The sequence below is a fragment of the Chiloscyllium plagiosum genome, chromosome 21, assembly GCF_004010195.1.
Source record: "Chiloscyllium plagiosum isolate BGI_BamShark_2017 chromosome 21, ASM401019v2, whole genome shotgun sequence".
NCBI lineage: Eukaryota > Metazoa > Chordata > Chondrichthyes > Orectolobiformes > Hemiscylliidae > Chiloscyllium > Chiloscyllium plagiosum.
Window position 1 is genome coordinate 1,256,716 of NC_057730.1, and position 16,100 is coordinate 1,272,815.

The window sequence follows — 16,100 nt, forward strand, 5'->3', positions numbered from 1 at the left end:
TGGTGGGTTTGTAGTGGAAATTCGTGGCCAGCCTGTCCCCAGACATAGAAACAGAAGAAGGGAAGAGAGGAGTCCGAGATAGACTAGTGAAGGTGAGAGCATGGTGAAAATTGGAAGCAAAATTCATAATTCTTTCCAATTTTGGTCGAGAGAGGCATGCTGCAAGTGATATCCTCAAAAAAAACTAACAAGTTTGTCAGACATGATTTCTTTTCCATAGATCCATGTTGGCTCTGTTCAATTCTGCCACTCCTTTCTCAGTCTCCATTTATCACATATAATGTCTAATATCCAATTTTTCTCCCACCACACAACTGACCAGGAATCTCTTCTGCTCTTACTACCTGTTAAACATTGGAAGAATTTACAAGTTGATACTCAACCTGTTCAGCATCATTATAGACACCAAGTCATGGAGTGCGACTTAAAGCTTTTCAGAATCACAGAAATGTTATTCTGCAGAAGAAGGCCATTTGGCCAATCGAGTTTGCTCTGGCTCTTCAAATGTACATCATTGCCTACATTTTCCCCATGAACCTGCACTTTATTTTGATCCAAATAATTTTATTGTGAATGCCTCTGATGAACCTGCCTCTGTCATGTCTCCAGACAGTGCATTTCATACCCTCACTACTCAATGAATGATAAAGACCTTTCTCACCCTGCATTGGCTTCTTTTGCAAATCACTTTAAATCTGTAAGCTCAGATTCTTGTTCATTTTACAAATGGGAACAGTTTTTCTATATCTACTCCATCCAGCTTGCTCGTGATTTTTAAAGCCTCTATCAGATCTCTTAACTTACGTCTCTCCAATTTCTTTAGCTGCAATTAAGACCATACACAGTACAAACAGGAGGAGGCTGTTTGGCCCTTCAAGCCCAGGCTGCCATTCGATAACATCATGGCTGATCTGACATTTCTTATTTCCACTTTCCTGTGTTTTCTTCTATTAACACTTGATACCCCTACTGATTGAGAATGTATCTATCTCAGTCTTAAATATACACAAGGACTCTGCCCCCACAGCTGTCTGTGGCAAGAAGTTCCAAAGACTCCCGAACCTCTGAAAGAAAAAAAAATCCTCCTCATCTCAATTTTAAATTGGCACTCCCTTATTCTGGTCCTGGGTTCTCCCATGAATGGAAACATCCTGTCAGCAATCCTCCCCTATGAATTCCCCCTAAGAAACCTTCATATTTCAATGAGATCACCCCCCATTCTTGTAGATGGTGGACAGGCTTTTGGGAGTCAGGAAGTGAGTTACTTGGTGCTGAATTCCCAGCGGAGAAAGTGAGGTCTGCAGATGCTGGAGATCAGAGCTGAAAATGTGTTGCTGGAAAAGCACAGCAGGTCAGGCAGCATCCAGGGAACAGGAGAATCGACGTTTCGGGCATAAGCCCTTCTTCAGGCTGAATTCCCAGCCTCTGACCTGCTGTTGTAGCCATTGCGTTTATATGGTGAGTGCAGTTAAGTTTATGATCAATGATAACTCTGAGGATGTTGATAGTGGGGGATTCAGTGATGGTAACATCATTGAATGTCGATGGGCGGTGCTTAGATTTTCTCTTGTTGGTGATGGTCATGTTGATAGTTATTTCAGGGGGTAGGCTTATAAGAGTAGGGAACTCTTACTACAACTGTAAAATATGCTGGTGAGACCATATCTGGAATACTGTGAGTAGTTTCATCCCCTTATTCAGAAGATATTTAATTGGAGTTAGTTCACAGAAGGTTCACCTAAGATGATCCCTGATATGGAGAGATTGTCTTTTGTGTAAAGGTTAAACAGGTTGGAGCTCTACTCGCTGGAGTTTGGAGGAATGAAAGGAGAATGGGGCAGCACTGCTGCCTCAATTGCCAGGCACTCGGGTTCAATTCCACCCTCTGGCGATTGTCTGTGTGGAGTTTGCACATTTTCTCCCTGTCTGTGTGGATTTCCTCCCACAGTCGAAAGATGTGCAAGTTAGGTGGATTGGCCATGCATTGTGTGAGGTTACTGGGATAGAGTAGGGGTCTGAGTTTGGGTGAGATACTCTTCGGAGGGTTGGTGTGGACTGAATTAGCTAAATGGCCTGCTTCCATACTGTAGGGATTCTATCCTATTATATTTCAATGAGATAGAATAGAAATAGATAGGATTCTGAAGAGGCTTGATAGAATAAATGTTGAAAGAATGTTTCCCACGTAGGATAGTCTTGGACCTAGGATGTAGCCTCAGAATAAGGGGGACGACAATCTGAGACTGAGATATGGAGGAATTTCTTCTCTCTGAGGTTTGTGTGTCTTTGGAACTCCTTGCCACAGAGAGCTGTGGTGGCAGAGTCCTTGTGTTTATTTAAGGCTGAGATACAGGGAAACCTGTCTATCTGGATACAGAATTGGCTCACCCATGGAAGACAGAGTGTAGTGGTAGATGAAAAGTAGAGTTGAGAGTGTGGTGCTAGAAAAGCACAGCAGATCAGGCAGCATGTTGGGGTCCATGTCCATGTCCAAGTTACCACCCAATTTGGTAGGGTTATTAAGAAGGCATAGCTATGGCTTTCATAGCAGGGAGATTTAGTTTAAGAGCCGCGAGGTTATGCTGCAGTTCTATAGAATCCTAGTTAGACCACACTTGGAATTTGTGTTCAGTTCTGGTCGCCTGATTATAGGAAAGATGTGGAAGCTTTCAAGAGGGTGCAGAGGAGATTTACCAGGATGCTGCCTGGACTGGAGGGGATGTCTTATGAAGAAAGATTGAGGGAGCTAGGGCTTTTCTGAAGGAGCGAAGAAGGATGAGAAGTGACTACATAGAGGTGTACAAGACGTTGAGAGGCATAGAGTGGATAGACAGAAACTTTTTCCTATGGCAGAAATGTCTATCACGAGGGGCATAATTTTAAGGTAATTGGAGAAAGGTTTAGGGGGCGATGTCAGAGGTAGGTTTTTTTAGATTAGATTACATTACAGTGTGGAAACAGGCCCTTCGGCCCAACAAGTCCACACCAACCTGCCGAAGCGCAACCCACCCATACCCCTACATTTACCCCTTACCTAACACTACGGGCAATTTAGCGTGACCAATTCACCTGACCCTGCACATCTTTGGACTGTGGGAGGAAACCGGAGCACCCGGAGGAAACCTTTATTCTTTATTCAGAGAGTGGTGGGTGCACGAAATGCACTGCCAGCCGTGGTAGTAGGGTTAGATTCATTAGGGACACTTAAGCGACTCTTGGAAAAGCACGTGGAAGTTAGTACAATGAAGTGTGTGTAGGTTAGCCTGATCTTGGAGTAAGATAAAAGGCCGTCACTATATTGAGGGCCTAAGGGCTGTACTGTTCTATGTTCTATGTATAGGTAGACTCTTGATCAATAGGGAAATCCAGGGTTATGGGAAAAATCACAGCAAAGTGGATGTGAGGAATGTAAAATCAGACATGGTGCAGCAGACTCAGGAAGCCAAACAGCCTACTCCTGTTCCTAATTGTTATGCACTTATCTGCTATGCTCCTAATCATTGAGCGGTGAATCTCATCATCCAAAATTTAGCAAGACTGGGGTCTAAACTCTGGATTTCTAAGTGAACATTAAGTTTTGTTCAATTGTTACAGGACTCATTGGGTGGAAACAGCAGAACAGTAATGATTGCTCACATCAGTCCTGCCAGTGCTTCGTTTGAGGAATCCAGGAATACACTGATGTATGCTGACCGTGCAAAGAACATTAAAACAAGGGTATGGATGGCATCCTATTGCTGCTGACATTTTGATTTGAATGCGATTTATATTCTGTTGCACCATTCTTTTTCCTTCCATTATGTGAAGGGAGGTGATAGCAGAAGATTCCTAAATAGGAGTTCAGGTTGAAAGAGGATTGACGACTCTCAAATATAAGGACGTAAGATGTTTGTATATTCCTTGTGTTTCTCAGTTTTGTTAGAGTACAAGCACCATTGGATCTTGATAGAAAAAATGCAGTATGTTTGTATTGAGTGAATTCACCACCTTCCATTCCCCCCAACCTCACCACCAATGAATGTTCAAGTGAATGCTTGAATCTGTTTAATTCCATAGCACTTCACTACAAAACACATCCATTGAGCATACTGAAAGCTTCAACAAATGTCACTAAGTGTACAACTGCTAGTTCAAACTCAGTATAAAATGGGTTTTATAAAGCCCATTTCAAAAACCCAGAACCTCTGATAAGAAGAATGCTGCAACAGAAACTTCACGTGGGACTATGCAGACATCTCAATTCAACTGAACTCCCTGGGAATTGTCGTGGAAGTTGGGACATTCAGTGGGCAAGTGCCTACTGTCTGAGACCCTCCAACTGTTCAACTCTGAGATTATTGTTAGTTAAACAATCTCAAGTCTCTGAAATTGCACATTCAATCATGTGCAATTTTTGTATTTGACAGTGGCATGTGAGCTGGGAAGCATTTGGAGTTATTTTCAGCAGAAAATCAGAACTCCAGCATAAAGGTAAAGATAGGAAAAGTAAGGTTGAACACTTGGGAAAGAGAAAATACAATGATAGTCAATGTATAAACAGTGGGGAACCTGAAGGAAAAGGAGTGTAGCGCACAAAGTTAGGAAGTCTGATGTTGGCTAGTACTGGAAAATGTGGGGGTGGGGGAATGAGTTGATGAATCCAAAATATGAAAGCATCCAGGTTGGAGGGGAAATATTGTGGCTAGAAGTTGAGGAAATATGTTGGTTACCTAAAAGGGATTCAGCATAGCAAATGTCTAAAAGGAATTATCAATACCTCTGCTGCTTTTATAACTTTTTAAAAATTGTTTGTGCCTTTGTGATTTTAAAATATTGCTGTTTATTTTCAGATCTGTAGAACAGGCCTGCATTGTGCTGAAAGGGGCATTGGGTTATTGGGTTTAAAATCTAATATTTCTGAAATGTTCTCCTTTTGTTTCGCAATAACAGCTCATTGAATGTAATAAAAGACAGAAACGAATTTTTTTTAAAAAAAATGGTGACACAGTGGCACTGCTGCCACACAGCACCAGAGACCTGGGTTCAATTCCCGCCTCAGGTGACTGACTGTGTGGAGTTTGCACATTCTACCCATGTCTGCGTGGGTTTCCTCCGGGTGCTCCGGTTTCCTCCCACAGTCCAAAGATGTGCAGGTCAGGTGAATTGGCCAGGCTAAATTGCCCGTAATGTTAGGTAAGGGGTAAATGTATGGGTGGGTTGCGCTTCGGTGGGTCGGTGTGGACTTGTTGGGCCGAAGGGCCTGTTTCCACACTGTAATGTAATCTAATCTAATCTAATCATTGCCCATCCTCGATTACCCTTGAGAAAGATGGTATTGAGCTGTCTTCTTAAACTACTGCTGTTCATTTAGTGTACATACATCCACAATGTTGTGAGGGAAGGAATTCCAGGAATTTGACAGTGAACGAACAGTGACATATTTCCAAGTCAAGACAGTGTATGGTTTGGAAGGGAATTTGCAAGTGGTGGTATTCCGTGTTTCTGTTGCCTTCTAGATAATGCAGGTTGCAGGTTTGGAAGGTAATGTCAAAGGGGCCTTGGTGAGCTATTGCTATGAATCTTACAGATGGCACATACTGCTATCAGCGTGCATCTATGGTAGAAAGAGTGAATGTTGAAGGTTGGTAATGTGGTGCTTAGTCATGGTCATGTCAGTCAAGCTGCTTTGTCCTGAATGGTAACAAAAGCAAAAGTTGCTAAAAAAAAGCTCAGCAGCTCTGGCAGCATCTATGAAGAAAAATCAGAGTTAATGTTTCAGGTCTGGTGACCCTTCCTCAGAAGAGTTCTGCCAGACCTGCTGAGATTTTCCAGCAACTTCTGTTTTTGTTTCTAATTTCCAGCATCCGCAGGTCTTCCAGTTTTTGTCCTGAATGTCACAGAGTCATAGAGATGTACAGCACAGAAACAGACCCTTCAGTCCAACTCGTCCATGCTGACCTAATTGAGTCCTGCTTGCCAGTACCTGATCCAAATCCCTCCAAACCCTTCCCATTAATGAACCCAACCAGATGTCTTTTAATTGTTGCAATTGAACTAGCCTCCACCACTTCCTCTGGCAGCTCATTCCATACATGCACCTCCCTCTGTGTGAAAAAGATGCCCCTTAGGTCCCTTTTATATTTTTCTCCTCTCACTCTAAACCCTCTAGTTCTGGGCTCCCCTACCCCAGGGGAAAAAACCTTGTCTGCTTATCCTATCCATACCCCTTATGATTTTATAGACCTCTATCAGGTCACCCCTCAGCCTCTGACGCTCCAGGGAAAATAGCCCCAGCCTACTCAATCTCTCCCGATAGCTCAAACTCTCCAACCCTGGCAACATCCTCATAGAACATAGAAGAATACAGCGCAGTACAGGCCCTTCGGCCCTCGATGTTGCACCGATCCAAGCCCACCTAACCTACACTAGCCCACTTTCCTCCATATGCCTATCCAATGCCCGCTTAAATGCCCATAATAAGGGAGAGTCCACCATTGCGACTGGCAGGGCATTCCATGAACTCACGACTCGCTGAGTAAAGAACCTACCCCTAACATCTGTCCTATACCTACCCCCCCTTAATTTAAAGCTATGCCCCCTTGTAATAGCTGACTCCATACGTGGAAAAAGATTCTCACTGTCGACCCTATCTAAACCCCTAATCATCTATCAAGTCACCCTAAACCTTCTTTTCTCCAATGTAAACAACCCCCAACTTTCAGAGATCTGTGTACATGGACACCAAGATCCCTCTGCTCATCCACACTACCAAGTATCCGACCATTAGCCCAGTACCCCATCTTTTTGTTATTCTTCCCAAAGTGAATCACCTCACACTTAGCTACATTGTATTCCATTTGCCACCTTTCTGCCCAGCTCTGCAGCTTCTCTATATCCTGCTGTAACCTGCCACATGCTTCCTCACTGTCAACAACTCCTCCGACTTTTGTGTCATCCGCAAACTTGCTCACCCAACCTTCTAACTCCTCTTCCAGGTCATTTATAAAAATGACAAACAGCAATGGTCCCAAAACAGATCCTTGCGGAACACCGCTAGTGACGGCCCTCCAAGATGAACCTTTGCCATCAACTACTACCCTCTGTCTTCTTCCAGCCAGCCAACTCCTAATCCAAACCTCCAACTCACCCTCAATGCCATATCTCCGTATTTTTTGCATTAGTCTACCATGGGGAACCTTATCAAACGCCTTACTAAAATCCATATACACCACATCTACCGCTTTCCCCTCGTCCACCTCCTTAGTCACCTTCTCAAAGAATTCAATAAGGTTTGTGAGGCACGACCTTATGAATCTTTTCTGAACCCTTTCAAGTTTTGCAACATCCTTCTGAGAGGAAGGAGACCAGAATTGCACATAATATTCCAAAAGTGGCCTAACTAACGTCCTGCACAGCCACAACTTGACCTTCTAACTCTTTACTCAATACTCTGACCAATAAAGGAAAGCATAGCAAACGCCCTCTTCACTATCCTATCTACCTGCGACTCTACTTTCAAGGAGCCATGAGCCTGCACTCCAAGATCCCTTTGTTCAGCAACACTCCCTAGGACCTTACCATTAAGTGTATAAGACCTTCTAAGATTTGTTTTCCCACAATGCATCACCTTGAATTTATCTAAATTAAACTCCATCTGCCACTCCTCAGCCCATTGGCCCATCTGACCAAGATCCTGTTGTAATCTGAGGTAACTTTCTTCACTGTCCACTACACCTCCAATTTTGGTGTCATCTGCAAACTCACCAACTGTGTATGTCTTATGCTCACATCCAAATCATTTGTATAAATGTTGAAAAGTAGTGGACCCAGCACCGATCCTTGTGGCACTCCACTAGTCACAGGCCTCCAGTCTGAAAAACAACCTTCCACCACCACCCTCTGTCTTTTTGTGGGCGGCACAGTGGTTAGCACTGCTGCCTCACAGCGCCAGAGACCTGGGTTCAATTCCCGCCTCAGGCGACTGACTGTTGTTTTATAAATTCTCAAGGATCGGGTTCGCAGGAGAGTAGTCTGACACAGACCAGGAGAAAAGAACTGAGAGACGAGTTTGCTAGAATATGAGTATTTTATTCCCCGCAGTGTTGCCTCAACCAGGTCTCGTACTTACAACGGGTCTGGTTTATACTCACTCTACATGTTACCGGAACTGGGAGCCGTCAGTTCTCGTAGAGCGGTTGCCAACAACCCACGCTCGGCGGTTAAACGTAACCCAAGCAGAGACTCACCGAACTGGAGACTTTTCCAGCTGATATACTCTTTTCCAGATATAAACATTCATGTGAACAGCAGAGCAAGGCTAAAAAACACATTCCATTCTGGTTACATACAGATAAGAAGGGTTTTGCTTCGGCGTGTCGGTGTGGACGTGTTGGGCCGAAGGGCCTGTTTCCACACTGTAATCTAATCTAAATCTAAATCTAAATCTACCTTCGAGACAGTTCTGTATCCAAATGACTAGTTCTCCTTGTATTCCATGAGATCTAACCTTGCTAACTTTGCCCTCATCAATCCTCGTTATTACTTCTTCAAAAATCTCACTCAGGTTCATGAGACATGATTTCCCACGCACAAAGCCATGTTGACTATCCCTAATCAGTCCTTGCACTGTAATCTAATCTAAATCTAAATCTAAATCTACCTTCGAGACAGTTCTGTATCCAAATGACTAGATCTCCATGAAATCTAACCTTGCTAACTTTGCCCTCATCAATCCTCGTTGTTACTTCTTCAAAAATCTCACTCGGTTCATGAGACATGATTTCCCACGCACAAAGCCATGTTGACTATCCCTAATCAGTCCTTGCCTTTCTAAATACATGTACATCCTGTTCCTCTGGATTCCCTCCAACAACAAAGGAAGGGCAGCACGGTGGCACAGTGGTTAGCACTGCTGCCTCACAGCGCCTGAGACCCGGGTTCAATTCTCGCCTCATGCGACTGACTGTGTGGAGTTTGCACGTTCTCCCCGTGTCTGCGTGGGTTTCCTCCGGGTGCTCCGGTTTCCTCCCACAGTCCAAAGATGTGCAGGTCAGGTGAATTGGCCATGCTAAATTGCCCGTAGTGTTAGGTAAGGGTTAAATGTAGGGACATGGGTGGGGTACGCTTCGACGGGTCGGTGTGGACTTGTTGGGCCGAAGGGCTTGTTTCCACGCTGTAATGTAATCTAATCTAATCTAAACTTGCCCACCACTGATGTCAGGCTCACCAGTCTATACTTCCTTGGCTTGTCCGTATCACCTTTCTTAAACAGTGGCACCATGTTAATCAACTCCAGTCTTCTGGCACCTCACCTGTGATTTTCGATGATCCAAATATTTCAGCAAGGGGCCCAGCAACCACTTCCCTAGTTTCCCACAGAGTTCTAGGGTACACCAGATCAGGTCCTGGGGATTTATTTACTTTTGTGCATTTCAAAACATCCAGCCTACCATAACTCCCCTATTATTCTTACAGATAACTGAGATCTCCTTACAAATTTGTTTCTCAATTTCCCACTGACTATTATTGTCGGTCTATAATACAATCCCAATAAGGTGATCATCCATCTCTTATTTCTAAGTTCCAACGAAATAACTTCCCTGTCTCTATTTCTGGGAATATCTTTCTGGAGTATAGCTGTATGCTATCCCTTATCAAAAATGCCATTCTCCCTCCTCTCTTGCCTCCCTTTTTGTCCTTCCTGTAGTATTTGTATCCTGGAACATTAAACTGCCAGTCTTGTCCATCCCTGAGCCACATTTCTGTAATTGCTGTGATATTGCAGTCCCATGTTCCTAACCATGCCCTGAGGTCATCTGCCTTCCTGTTAAGCCTCTTGCATTGAAATAAATGCAGTTTGATTTATCAGTCCTACCTTGGTCTCTGCTTTGTCTCTGCCTGCCCTGACTATTTGACTCGCTTCTTTTCTCAACTGTGCCAGCCTCAGATTGATCTCTTTCCTCGCTATCTCCTTGGGTCCTATACCCCCACCATATTATAGTTTAAATCCTCCCGAGCAGCACTAGCAAATCTTCCTGCCAATATATTAGTACCCTTCCAGTTCAAGTGCAATCCGTCCTCCTTGTACAGGTCACTTCTAAACCAGAAGAGATTCCAATGATCCAAAAATGTGAACCCTTCTCCCATACACCAGCTTCTCAGCCATGCATTCATCTGCACTGTCCTCCTATTCTTATCCTCACTAGTTCGCGAGTAATCCAGATATTACTGCCTTCGAGGACTTCCTTTTTAACTTCCTGCCTAACTCTCATATTCTCCCTTCAGAATGCCATCCTTTTCCCTTCCTTTGTTGTTGGTTCCAACGTGTACAACAACCTCCTGCAGGTCCCTCTCTCCCTTGAGAACATTCTGCTCCCTCTCTGAGACATCCTTAATCCTGGCACCAGGGAGGCAACACACCATTCTGCTTTTTCGCTGCTGGCCACAGAAACATCTGTCTGTGCCTCAGACTACAGAATCCCCTAACACAATTAATCTCTTGGAAGCCGTCATACCCCTCATTGCATTAGAGCCAGTCTCAATACCGGGAACTTGACTGTTCATGCAACATTCCCCTGAGAATGCATCAACCCTTATATTTTCCAAAACAGCATACTTGTTTGAAATGGGGATTGCCACAGATGACTCCTTCACTACCTGCCTCCCTCTTTTACCTTTCCTGGAGTTAACCCATCTCTGTGACTCCATCTGTGACTTTTCTCCCTTCCTATAACTGCCATCCATCACATCCCCTTGCTCTTGTAAGTTCCTCATTGCCTCTAACAGTCGCTCCAACCAATCCTTTCAATCTGACAGGATTCACAACCAATGGCATTAATTGCAGATATAATCCTCAGTAACACATAAACTCTACTGAAACACTCACATCCGATAAGAAGAGCTTATCACTCTACTAAGGGCCATTTTTGCTTCTTCCAATCTACAGACCCAGAAAACAGCACCGTCTTATTCCTCTACAAAATACTGCTTCAGGCTTGATACTTATGGCTTATATTTTTGAGTTAAATCAAGAGACATATCTCAATAAAGCATAATTCTGGAAAGTGTAAAAATAGATCAGCATTTGTATCCTGGAACATTAAGCTGTCAGTCCTAACTGTCCGGATGGGATTTATCCTAGGATTCTCTGGGAAGCCTGGGAGGAGATTGCTGAGCCTTTGGCTTTAATCTTTATGTTGTTATTGTGGAATAGTGCCAGAAAACTGGAGGATAGCAAATGTCATTCCCTTGTTCAACCCTGGAAATTATACACCTGTGAGCCTTACTTCAGTTGTGGGTAAAGTGTTGGAAAGGGTTATAAGAGATAGGATTTATAATCATCTAGAGAGGAATAACTTGATTCGGGATAGTTAACACAGTTTTGTGAAGGGTAGGTTGTGCCTCACAAACCTTCTTGAGTTCTTTGAGAGGGTGACCGAGCAGGTGGATGAGGGTAAAGTGGTTGATGTGATTATATTAGATTACATTAGCTTACATTAGGTTACATTACAGTGTGGAAACAGGCCCTTCGGCTCAACAAGTCCACACCAACCCGCCGAAGCGTAACCCACCCATACCCCTACCCCTTACCTAACACTACGGACAATTTAGCATGGCCAATTCACCTGACCCTGCACATCTTTGGACTGTGGGAGGAAACCGGAGCACCCGGAGGAAACCCACGCAGACACGGGGAGAACGTGCAAACTCCACACAGTCAGTCGCCTGAGGCGGGAATTGAAACCAGATCTCTGGCGTTGTGAGGCAGCAGTGCTAACCACTGTGCCACCGTGCTGCCCATGGTGGTGTATATTGATTTCAGTAAGTTGTTTGATAAGGTTCTCCACAGTAGGCTATTGCAGAAAATATAGAGGCATGGGAATTGAGGATGATTTTAGCAGTTTGGATCAGAAATTGGCTAGCTGAAAAAAGACAGAGGGTGGCGTTTTATGGAGTTCAGTTACTGGTGGTGTACCGCAAGAATCTGTTTTGGGGCCACTGCTGGTTGTCATTTATATAAATAACCTAGATGAGGGTGTAGAAGGATGGGTTAGTACATCGGAGTCTTGTTAGTGTGGATGAGCAGAAAGATCTTGGTATCCATGTATATAGATCCCTGAAAGTTGCCACCCAAGTTGAGAAGGTTGTTAAGAAGGCATACAGTGTGTTAGCTTTTTTTGGTAGAGGGATTGAGTTTCAGAACCATGAGATCATGCTGCAGCTGTATAAAGCTCTGGTGCGGCCACATTTGGAGTATTGCGTGTAGTTTGGGTCACTGCATTGTAGGAAGGATGTGGAAGCTTTGGAAAGTATTCAGAAGAGATTTACTAGGATGTTGCCTGGTATGGAGGGAAGGCCTTACAAGGAAAGGCTGAGGGACTTGAGACTGTTTTCGTTTGAGAGAAAAAGGTTGAGAGGCAACTTAATTGAGACATATAAGATAATCAGAGGGTTAGATAGGGTGGACAGTGAGAGCTTTTTTCCTCTGACGACGATGGCTAGCACAAGGGGACATAGCTTTAAGTTGAGGGGTGATAGATATAGGACACTTGTCAGAGGTAGCTTCTTTACTCAGAGTAGTAGGGGTGTGGAATCACTGCCTGCAGCACTAGTAGGCTCGCCAACTTTTAGTGCATTTAAATGGTCGTTGGCAAGGCATATGGATGAGAATGGAATACTGTAGTTTAGATAGGCTTCAGATTGGTTCCACAGGTTGACGCAACATCGAGGGCCGAAGGGCCTGTACAGTGTTTTAATGTTCCATGTTCTATATAATCAAGAAAGAACCCACTTTACTCATTATTGTAGATTTACTTAAAACTATTCACTTATCTGTTTCTGTGCTGTGACCTCTCCCAAACAGGTTCCTCCAAGATCAATTGTGAATTTCACTGTTTAACTTTTCCTAGATGCACTCCGATGTCCAGCGATACACAAATTCAACAGCAAAGGCAGTAACTGTGCAGGTTCATTGCTGTGTCAGTTAACAGTGTGGGTTTCTCTCTCTCTCTCCCGCACTGACCATGTACTGCCTTTGCCTGACCCTTGTCCTTTTAAACATGCTGTTGTTTGACTTTGTTTTGGAACTTTGGAGAAAAACCATGCAACAGCATATAAAACAGTAATTGCTGCTCCTGGAATTTGAGGAAATCACCTCAAACACCAAAAATATCTCAAAAAAGGAGCAGCCTGTGACAGCCAGAAATTTTTCCAAGCTTCTTGAGTATTGTTAGAATTGTAGTCATCAGGCAAGTGAGAGTATTCCATCATACTCCTGACTTGTGCCTTGTTGATGATGGTCAGTCTTTGGGGAGTCAGGAAGTGAATTACTCACTGCAAGATTTCTAGTCTCTGACCTACCCTTTTAGCCACAATAATTATATGACTCATCCAGTTCTGTTTCTGATCATAGTAACCATCAGGATGTTGATGGGGTATTCATTGATGGCAATGTCATTGAAAATTAACAGGGGATTCTCTCGTGTTAGGGATAGTAATTACCTCACATCTGCGTGGCACAATTGATGCACGTCATTTACCAACCCAAGACTGGATATTATCCAGATCTTACTGCATTTGGCTGTGAATTGTTTTAGTATCTGAGAAATCATAAATTGTGCTGAGAACATCCTCACTTTCTCACACTATTGTGGAGGGAAGGTCATTGATGAAGCAGATGAAGATGTTTGAGCCCTATTCTGAGGAACTCCTGCAGAGAGGTCCTGCAGCTGACATGAGTGAACTCAACATAATTAAATTTTGCAAGTCCTTCCTGGCTACTGGAGAGGATTGGAGGACAGTCAGTTATTCTAGGAGGAAGATACACCAGGGAACTAGAGGCCAGTCAGTCTAACCTCAGTAGTGGGCAACTTGAACAGGCAGGGATTCATCAAGAATAGTCAGCATAGGGAGGTCGTGGCTGACAACTCAGTTGAATTATTCAGAGGTAATCAGGTATATGAATGAGGGCAGTACATTGATGTAATCTGCTTGGACTTCAGCAAGGCTTTTGATAAAGGCACATTGTTAGCACTGCTGCCTCACAGCACCAGAGACCCGGGTTCAATTCCAGCCTCAGGCGACTGACTGTGTGGAGTTGACACATTCTCCCCGTGTCTGCGTGGGTTTCCCCCGGGTGCTCTGGTTTCCTCCCAACAGTTCAAGAATGTGCAGGTTAGTTAGGTGAGTTGGCCATGCTAAATTGCCCATAGTGTTAGGTGAAGGGGTAAGTGTAGGGGAATGGGTCTGGGTGGGTTGCGCTTTGGTGGGTGGGTATGGACTTGTTGGGCCAAAGGGCCTGTTTCCACACTGTAAGTAATCTAATCTTTAAAAAAAAGTCCCACATGGGATACTGATAGTGAAGGTAAGAGTCTGTGGTATCCAAAGAAATTTGGTAAATTGAACACAGAATTGTCTGAGTAGCAGGATGCAGAGGGTGATGTTTGAGGGATGATTTTTGTGACTGGAAGTGGGGTCAAGTGGAGTTCTACAGGGATTAGTGTCAGGGCCCTTGCAGTTTGTGGTGTATTAACTATTTAGATTTGAATGGGAAGGGTTGATCAACAAGTTCTGTTGGAAGTGCTGGCTGGTTTATTGTAAAACAACTTCCTGGTTCTGATGCTGGGCTTATGTAGTGAGATGTGGTGTGGTGAAAAACACAGAAGGCAGATGCTTAGAGGTAAATGCTATGCATCAAGTGAAATAAGCCTTCTCTGACAGCTACTTACACCCCAGTTAACCCTTACAGCCCCAACTTGGTAATTACAGAGAGCTGTTAATTACTAGGTGACAGGGGAAATGAAAGAGAGTAAATGCAAATCTCAGGGTCCTATCCTGTTAGCCTCATAGCTCACACTTCTGCCCCTATCTTACTGAGCCGGGACAGAGGGACTTGCTGATCTTATGCTCAGCCCTGAAGTGGCATCTGTTGGCTTGGATGGTGGTGGATATCGCTGATGCTGCCCCCAATCAGTCTCTCTGCTCTCCAGTCACTTCTCGTCAGTACATGGAAGATAGAACATTATAGGCTCTTCGGCCCTCGATGTTGCACGACCTGTGGAACCAGTCTGAAGCAAATCTAACCTACACTATTCCATTTTCATCCATATACCTAGCCAATGACCATCTGAATGCCCTTAAAGATGGCGAGTCTACTACTATTGCAGGCAATGCATTCCACGCCTCTCCTACTCTCTGAGTAAATGAACTACCTTTGACATCTATATCTATCGCCCCTAAATTTAAAGCTATGTCACCTCGTGCTAGCTATCACCATCCGAGGAAAAAGGTTCTCACTGTCCACCCTATCTGACCCTCTGATTATCTTATGTCTCAATTAAGTCACCTCTCAACCTTCTTCTCTCTCCCCTATCTAACCCTCTGATTATCTTATATGACTCAATTAAGTCACCTCTCAACCTTCTTCTCTCTCATGAAAACAGCCTCAAATCCCTCAGCTTTTCCTCAATAGACCTTCCCTTCATACCGTGCAACATCCTTGTAAATCTCCTCTGAACCCCTTCCAAAGTTTCCACATCCTTCCTATAAGGTGAATTGGCCATGCTAAATTGCCCGTAGTGTTAGGTAAAGGGGTAAATGTAGGGAAATGGGTGGGTTGCGCTTCGGCAGGTCGGTGTGGACTTGTTGTGCCGAAGGGCCTGTTTCCACACTGTAAGTAATCTAATCTAATCTAAAACACTTGGTGACCAGAACTGTACGCAATACTCCAAATATGGCCACACCAGAGTTTTGTACAGCTGCAACATGATCTCACGGTTCTGAAACTCAATCCCTCTGCCAATAAAAGCTAACACACTGTATGCCTTCTTAACAATCCTATCAACCTGGGTGGCAATTTTCAAGGATCTATGTACAGAGGAACCTCAATTATCCAAATGAGATGGGCGGGCACTATTTCGTTCAGATAATTGATTATTCAGTTAATCAATTCAATGCCTTTTCTCTGAGGTCGGAGTTTTCTGCAAAATCAGCTCCCTGTTCAGGAGATAAGAAAGCATCACAGCCCGTGTGAGGCCCCACCCCTCACCCACTCCCAAACTCTGTCCAGCACTGCCCCCGTTTGCCCCCTAACATCATCCAACACCACACCCCTGCCCACCCCC

General features: G+C 44.1%; 1 protein-coding gene across 1 annotated transcript in view; it reads left to right on the forward strand.

The window, feature by feature from the left end:
- Positions 1–16,100, forward strand: part of si:dkey-26i13.8 (kinesin-like protein KIF19) — a 207,935-nt gene that overhangs the window by 127,993 nt on the left and 63,842 nt on the right. The window contains exon 9 of the mRNA XM_043711105.1: positions 3,595–3,717. Within this exon, the coding sequence (XP_043567040.1) occupies positions 3,595–3,717 (123 nt within the window). The remainder of the gene's footprint in view (positions 1–3,594; positions 3,718–16,100) is intronic.